The following is an 8635-nucleotide window of genomic DNA, read 5'->3' as shown; positions in this document are numbered from 1 at the left end:
CTATCAAATACGGCGCATTTCTCGGCTTTTAACAAAACGCTATGCGTCGCCAGGTGTTTCATCGGATTTGAGGTGTTACCTCCTTTGACAGTGTCACAGTATCAGCTTAAAGCACTTGTTGCTGCTGAGTTTGCATCTTTTGCTGTGAAGTACAGCCAGATTTTGACCGCTTCGCCTTGGGCGTTTTTAATCTGTAGCTCTGCTCTAAAAGAACGGACGTACCTGGACCCGCCTACTATCCTCGGAAACGTAAAATGATTGGCTAGGATCCAAAGTGTATGACATCTCAGGGAAAAAAAGCACCGAAATGTGCGCTGCTTTTCGGTCTGGTTACTACCGTTTATGTCAGAACGATGGCACCGGACACCGGGACCCATCCCTAGTGGAGAGTCGTTCTACTGTGAGGACTCAGAGATCTCCTGCAGAGTCAAGAACACACAGTTAATCAGCTGGTGTTGGCTTACTTCAGAAATCAGAGTTTGTCACATGGATGGAAACCTGCTGGATCCCAGCTGATGGTGTGAGCAGATCGTGTGAGCACACCTGGTACATGTTGTGTTAAGTTTCTGTGTGTAGCACTGCTTTCACACAACAACACAAACTGAGCGTGCTCTCCTCCTGCCTGGTGTTTGGTACTCAGAGGCTAATACTGGCAACAGGAAGCCTGCACAGAGGGTCACTGACCCGCCAAAACATCACCGGCTGCCCTCTGACACCCCTAGAGGCCATTGCCAGATCCTCCTGTCTCAGGTAAGCCAGGCACCCTGTCCACCACCTGTCTGACCCGCTGCCCTCAGGTCAGTCAGGTCACTCACACACAGACTCAGACCTTTGTACACCTCCTTCACTTTGTTCTCCCACGAGTGCCTTTCTGTTGTTTTAGATGTATTTCTCCTGTCTGTCCTTTATTCTGCCGTCTCATTATTTATATTTAATTCCTGCACAGTTGCCGTGGAGCACCCATCATTTTGTTGTACGTGTCCAATGACAATAAAGAGATATTCTATTCTATTCTACTCCATTTTGGGGAGCGCCATCCCTCTGTTTACCTGCATGTCACCACACTCACCTGCCTCCATTACTAAATCAAGGACCAGTCCGTTTGTATCCGTCACGTTCAGGATCCACCGTGGATTCCTCCGTGTCAATCCGCAGCTCGGCTGTTTTGTGGGAGCTGCTGGTTTGAACACCTGAAACATCATTCAGCCAAACACCTGCTGGGAGGATCAGAGCCTTCAAAGAATTACACCTGAAACTCTACAAACCCTAACCCTGAACAGGTCACATACAGCATCCGTTACAGATGAAAACATCTGTAGCTAAAAACACAGAAACCCTCCCACACCACAGACAATCTGAGCGTTTTAAACACAAAACCTTAAAAAGTCCCTGTGTTGCTTCTGCTGCTGGGATAAAGACAAAGGCTGGAAACACACTGACGGAGTCACAGAGATGAGTCTGCTTCATGGCGACTGCACCCACCAATAACTGTCAAACTCGACTCCACAAGGCCCAGAGACAGGAAGATGAAGATGAAGAGGAGATGCAGCAGGACGAGGGTGGAGAAGGAAGAACCACAAAGTAAAAGCAGATAAACTCTCCCTGCATCACCAAGATGATGGTGGGGACAGTGAAGCCTCCATGAAAGTGTCCTGATGGTTCACGTTTACTCTGCAGCTTTGGTTACGATGCACAGCCTGATTCCTCTGATGTTAGTAACATTTCTCAGTCAATGCTCTGCTCTTTAGTACATCTGTATTTTGAAATGTGTAGTTTTCCTTGGCAGTAATGTTTCATTGTTCCTGCCAGCAGGTCAGCTAGATCCTCACCGATGCTGGATCCTGTGAAAAAGAAAGCAGCCAATGAGAGAGGTTTGACTTTCTGCTGAAAACAGGCTGAAGCATGAAACATGCTGATGAGACGATGGGCAGGTTCTACGTCTACTGTTGCTCTATGTGTCCTGTGTAAAGCTGGGACAGCATCAACAACAGAGGAAAAACGTAACCGAGTGCATTCAGTTTGAATATGGAAGAAAATGCAGTGTTTTCTAATAATATGAAGTAAATGGTAAATGGTCTGTATTTGTATATCGCTTTACGTAGTCCCTATGGACCCCAAAGTGCTTTACACTGCATGCACCCATTCACACACACATTCACACACTGGTGATGGCAGCTACCTTGTAGCCACAGCTGCCCTGGGGAGCACTGACAGAGGCGAGGCTGCCGGACACTGGCGTCGTGCTAAAATATAAACCCAATCATTTCTTACAACTTAGACATAAACAAAAGTTAATGTGATTGAAAAAACAAATCATCTTTGTTTAGCCCCCCAAACTAATCACAACTTTTCCTGAAGTAAAATTAGTTACAGATTTAAAAAGCAAACAGGCTCAAGTATTCTTACTGTTTAAAAAAGACAATGATGGATAAAAATGCTGTGTCACAAGAACAGCAATCAGTACTGGTCCCAGCACAGAACCCTGAGGCACTCCAGCACTAATCTAATCAAAAACAGGAATCTATCAAACGGATTTGATTTATTATCAAACCATTGATCAATACTTCTTGACACATGTTGTAGGAACCGGGGTCTAATCGGAAGGTTGGTGGTTTGGCTCTGAGACGCATCAGAGAGCAGCTTGGGTTGGTATCCTGCTCAGGGATATTTGGCATGCAGACTGGAGCAGCCGGGGATTGAACCACCAACCTTCCGATTAGGAGACCCACTCTTAACACAGCTGTGATTACCTGGCCGCAGGTAATCACAGACTGCCATGAAACCAACAGAAACCAACAGAAGTCACTAACAGCCCGCCGTCCACAAAGGCGTGGTTTATGTGTCTGATTCATATTTATGGCCTGCAGCAACTTCCTGTCAGGAAACAGCAGAGTGTTGGACAGTTAGCTTCGAGGTGTAAGCCTGGCCCCTCTCTGGGTTTGAGGCTGGGCAGATTTGAATGTGGTGTAATTTAAAGACACAGAACATGTATGTGTGGTGTTGTTTAGTTAGAGGTGAGTAAAATGTGTGTCTGGCTCATAAACGGTGTTTCCTGAGCAGAGGTGTGAACTTTGAGCTCTCCGTGCTGAGGTCTGTCACCTGCTGTTGCGTGACGGAGGACAGCGATGACGGAGCACCTTCTGAAAATTCTCATTGTCGGTGATGGAAACGTCGGCAAGTCTTCCTTTGTTCATCGCTACGTCAGCGGACAGTTCAACAAGACCTACAAGATGACGGTGGGAGGTAGGGCTGCTTTACTCTTTTGAGTCTTTGAAACATTGGCAGGGTCTGCGTGGTGTGTTTGGGTGCCCTGAGACTTTGCATGGTCATCAGAAAACTTCAGAAGTCATGTTAGAAATAGCAGGCACTAACCTGAAACTGGTTTTTATATCGTAGAGGAGCAGACTGATGTTCATGTAAAATCTGAAGACAGATGGAATATAAAAGTGGATCCACCACTTTGGTCCTGACTGAGAAAACAAAAACCATCAGACTGTCGCACAGCTCCTGCTTTGGGCTCATGTTACACCAGATCATGACTTAAAAGATCTTAACGTTTATCTGTCCCACCACGATTGTCTCGTTCCCTTCACCTCTTCCTGAATTAGAAATTTTTCAGAGAAGTCGTGTTATTCAAGGAAATTTGCTTACTGTGGGAGTTCCCTTTAAACCGTTCCTCAAGGGACCTTATATTTATTATACACACACAAAGTGGGTTTTTAATTTAATTCATTTCAACTTATATATGTCTCCCAAACTGGAAGCTGGTTCCACAGAAGAGGGGCCTGAAAACTGAAGGCTCTGCCTCCCATTCTACTTTTAAATACTCTAGGAACAACAAGTAGGCCTGCAGAGCGAGAGCGAAGTGCTCTAATAGGGTGATATGGTACTACAAGGTCATTAAGATCAGATGGGGCCTGATTATTTAAGACCTTGTATGTGAGGAGCAGGATTTTGAATTCTGGATTTAACAGGAAGCCAAAACAGGAGAAATCTGCTCTCTCTTTGTTGAAGGAGCTCTGTAACTTGTCCTCTAGCACCACCGTCAGGTCAAAATGTATTTTTCATCTCAGGACCTCGGCTGTTTTTAACTTTATGATCTAAAACTTTGTTTCTTACACAAATAGCTGGAGTTGATTTTCAGACTTTGTCCTTTGGTTTGCTTTGACTGGCGACTTCAGTCCGCCGGTCTCTACAGCTACATTTGAACCCATCACATCAGGAGCGCTCCTCCTTTTAAACCAAAGCTCCAGGAAATAATGAGGTTCACAGTCTCTCTGCACGAGTTGAATCAAATGAAGAGGAGATCACTGATTATTTCACAGCCTTCAATCTGTTTGCACGATTAGAAACTGGGGATTAGTCACTTGATTCAGACCCCAGGTGTACAAAATACTGAATGAATAATTACAGGATGAGACACGTTGTTAATTTCAATGTTTATACATACCTGGAAGCAACTGAGAATGAGTGCAGGTTCAGCTGGACGAAACCAGCTCTCACTTCTTTGCGCTTAATGAATAATTTCACAGAGGTTTCACTTCAGAAGAAGCAAAGTGAAACTTTGAGTTTATTTTCATATTTTCCTGTGTAGATGTGCCTTCAGTGGCGTTTCATTTCTCTCTTGCTGCGTCTCTAAAACAGACTGTTTCCTTCTGCAGTGGATTTCTCCGTTAAGCTGCTGCACTGGTCGGATAAAGAGAAAGTCCGACTGCAACTCTGGGACATCGCAGGTACAAAGAAAGTTTGGCTTCAGCTTTTTTAAGCTCAGTGGGTCAGCTGATGCTAAGACTGGTTAAATGACGTAAAACAAAAACTCGACTTGAGAAAAAGATTAAAACCAGCAGACATGACACGGTGTGCAGGTAGAACAACAGCAAACGTTTGAAGTTTGAGTCAGTGTGCTCTACAAGCTTCTGGAGGCTTTGGTGCACCTGTTTAGAAACTGCTTTGTCTACCTGACATAAAGGGCTGTGTTTGAACTGAACATCTTCAATCTGTTTAACAACAATACACTCAAACAAATAATGAAACAAAAAAACTAAACTGAACATTTTCAGACAGGAAGAAAACTGAAAGCAATTAAAAATAGTTCAAAATAAAATAAAAATTAAATTCAAAATATCTAACGCCTCTGCATTATTGACTGGGTCATGGATGGATGGATGCATTGGTGACACACTGACCTTTGCCTTGTCTCTTCAGGCCAAGAGCGTTTCATATCCATGACCAGGATCTACTATAAAGGGGCGCTGGGCTGTGTGGTGATGTTTGATGTCACCAGTTCCTCCAGTTTCTCCAGCTGTCGCCACTGGAAAGAGGACCTGGACAATAAGGCCATGCTGCCCAACGGAGACTCCATCCCCTGCATCCTAGTTGCTAACAAGGTGATTGAGTGCATCCAGCTAATGAAGGATCCACCAGGAAGCTTTGAGGTTCAGGCTAATGAGCACAGGCTGCTAACATGCAGTGAGTCACCTGACTATAAACTCAGTCTTTCTGCTTCGGTCTGTTTGCAGTGCGACCTCGCTCACAGGGCTGTCTCTGCAGACACCATCGACAAGTTCAGCAAAGCCCACGGCTTCATTACATGGATGGAGACTTCAGTCAAAGACAACAAGAACGTTGGAGAAGCCACGAGGTAGGAAGAGAACATCAGAGGCAGAGCTCAGAGAATTCATTTTTAGGAATTTAGAGTTAAACCTGGACCAATCCAGTAGAATCCCACATCTCAGTTTTGTGTTATGTGCAGTTTTATTCAATAAAATGTAACATGCAAGAAGGAAATTAGCTTATGTTAGCACCTGCTGAAGCTGGAATCAACCTGAAGAGTCAGGCTACGTTCACTCTGCAGGTCTTGATGCTCAATTCAGATTTTTTGATCAAATCAGATTTTTTTGTCTGCTCGTTCACACTACAAATAAAATGCGACAGCAAACGCGCTCTAGTGTGAACGCTCAAAGTGGCCGCATGCGCAAAAGAAGACGTCACACACAACGCGCTCTGTTTAGACCCAGAGCAACAGTATGTTTGACTGATGGTCTTAATATAAAGACTTCGGACCTCATGTTTCCCAATTTTTGCTTTAAGTTATTTTGTTATTTACATAATAATGTAGATAACCTAATAATGATCCTTACTGCTGTTTTAGAGGATAGCTGCAGATTTCTGTCAGAATCTGCAGATTATACAGTACAAATAAAATGTTCACGTTTCTCCAACGTTGTCTTCCCAGCAGTTTCACTGGATGGACAGGAAGCGTTCACGATGTCTTCTCCGGCGCTGATAATTGGCGTCTGTCTTGTGTCAGTGACGTAAAAGACGGATTTAATGCGACGTGACCATCAAACAGCAGTCGCTCTCTAAAACATCAGATATGTATCGGATTCAGGACCACATACGAAAGTGACCCAGGTCGGATTTGGAAATATCGGATTTGTCACACCATGATCAGATATGGGTCGCGTAGGGTCAAAAAAATCGGATTTGATGCGCTTTCGCCTGCAGTGTGAACGTAGCCATGTCTGTAGCTCCTCTGAGGTCCTCCTCCTCAATAACACCTGTGGGGGAGGGGGCGTTTCTATAACTCACCAGTTTGTATTATTAGGGGCGTGGCCTCTTTCACTGACACAGCCAGCTGTAACTGCTAGCTGTCTGCTAGCTTTTAAATAGCTAACAACTTCATATTTGCTTCCCTGGTTTAAATGGAACGACGGCTTTATTCTTTAAAGATGATGCTCTGAATGTTGGAGGGACGTCCTGCAACAGCTTGTTTTCTCCGATCATTGAAATTACTGAAGCTCAGAGCGAGCAGCTCAAAGAGTTTCTGACCAGGTCATCGTCTCGCAGGTTTTGGTGGTTTTGGCTGGAAACAGCTGAGATGTTTTTGAACATTATCGAGGTATCCAGGCCGTCTTTCCTTTGACACAAAGATCTAAGATCTAAAGCAAGAGAGAAAAAGAGTATTAAACAGAAAATTCAATCTGATCAATCAGGAAAACACATCATTAAAGCTGTGAAATCTGTGGCGTTTCAGGATGCTGGTGCAGGAGATTCTGTCGGTTCAGTCCACCATGGACCCGATTCACAGACCTGAAGTCCGAGTTTATCCTCACCCGGACTCAGAGTTCAACAGAAGCTCAGGAGGAGAACGAGGCTGCTGCTGAAACCACGAGCATCACTCGGAGCACAGCAGGAAGTACTCTTCATGTGCACGTGAAGTGTAGGACTGTGAACTGTCTCGGAGCTGATTCTGGCTCTCCCACCTTTAATAGTTTCATTTTGAGTTAAAGGTGTAAATTAAACCAAGTTCAAATAAAGATCCGGGCCTCGCCTAAAGCGAGAAGCAACACTAAGGACAAACACGGGTATATGTTTCACTGCTGTGATCAGAAACAGGTGAGACACGTTAAAGGTCCGATGACGTGACGCCGAGTGGGGAGCACAGGAAAGGTGCTGGAGACAATGGTGAACAGGAAAAGCTTTTCAAACACACAGCACATGACCTTAGCGTGTTTAGCGGTTTGTACGCTGCACCCTGATGAGAACAAACCAGCCTCACACAGCAGAAACACAGTCGAGGCTTCTGCCACAACTTCACCTACATCCAAGGTGCCCAGAGAAGGAAACTAAGAGATTGAAGCTCCAGAAACACTCACATACATTCATATTAAACACCTTCGTCAATTAACTTTATTCATTTCAGCTTCGTCAGTCCTGATCCACATGAGTTTGAGAGTCCTGGGTGGGGACCCAAACCTGATCTTTGACTAAACCTCTGGAGAGTAAAAGAAGTCGAAGAAAAGAAGTGAAATGATGATGACATACTAAACAATGAATGACACACACCTCCAGCCTCCAGCAGAGGCACACGAGCTAACAAAAGAAAAGGTCTGGTTCAAACCTTTTAAACTGAAAAGGTTAAATTCGTGTTTGGGAATCAGCAGGTGTGCCACCCAGGTAAGCAATGCGAAGCAGAGGCTGAACACGGAAAGGTGGCGTTCAGCGTAGGCGTGGGGACCAGAAGGAGCACATGGAAGGTGAGTGTATCGTGAGAGAACGAGGTGCAGAGCGTGCTCGGTGCAGCCGTCCATCATCTCCCATCACGCTGAGTCGTCCCGACACGTGGCGTCCCCGTGCTGGCGGCGAGGCGTGTGTGAGTGGGTGCTGCACAGCATCAGTGGGACATGCACGGGAGCTCCGACCTGCTGCGAGAAATTCTGCTTTGAATTTTTACACTTTTACTCTTGCTGACAGTTTTTAGCTTCTTTTATTTTTCAGGTTGTCTCCTTGTTTCATTACCTGTTTTACTCTGGCAGTTACCTTCCCTCTGCGTTTCAGTTTGTTTACTTCCTGCCTCTGTCTGTTTCCCTCCTCCTGTGTTTCCCTTCTGTTTCTCAGTGCCTCAGGTTGATTCCTTTGAGCTTATTTGGACTTTCTGGGGGTTTCCAGGATAACCAGCATGCTTTGTGTATTTCCTTTTGCCTGACCTGATGTCATCTGCATTTGTATCCAGTTGTAGCACAGAAACATTTTTCAAAGAAGGCCTTCGGACTGTTTTTCTAGATCTGATTAATAAACATGCTAAAAAGTCAAATACCATCTTATGATTACCCAACTAAGTAAAGTAAAGATA

General features: G+C 44.8%; 1 protein-coding gene across 1 annotated transcript; it reads left to right on the top strand.

Moving 5' to 3' along the window:
- The first annotated feature begins 2845 nt into the window (after positions 1–2845).
- Positions 2846–7345, top strand: LOC146685294 (ras-related protein Rab-29-like). The gene is made up of 5 exons (XM_085443696.1): positions 2846–3243; positions 4662–4733; positions 5206–5387; positions 5520–5641; positions 7037–7345. The coding sequence occupies exons 1-5, from the start codon at positions 3126–3128 to the stop codon at positions 7164–7166; spliced, it is 624 nt and encodes a 207-aa protein (XP_085299822.1). The 5' UTR covers positions 2846–3125; the 3' UTR covers positions 7167–7345.
- The last annotated feature ends 1290 nt before the right edge of the window (positions 7346–8635 follow it).

Source organism: Copadichromis virginalis, linkage group LG20 (genome assembly GCF_057382275.1).
Source record: "Copadichromis virginalis isolate Kocher_CV1m ecotype Utaka linkage group LG20, C_Virginalis_male_GT1.1, whole genome shotgun sequence".
Classification (NCBI taxonomy): Eukaryota; Metazoa; Chordata; class Actinopteri; order Cichliformes; family Cichlidae; genus Copadichromis; species Copadichromis virginalis.
Note: the sequence above shows the minus strand (reverse complement) of the source record. Positions and strands in the feature narration are given on the sequence as shown.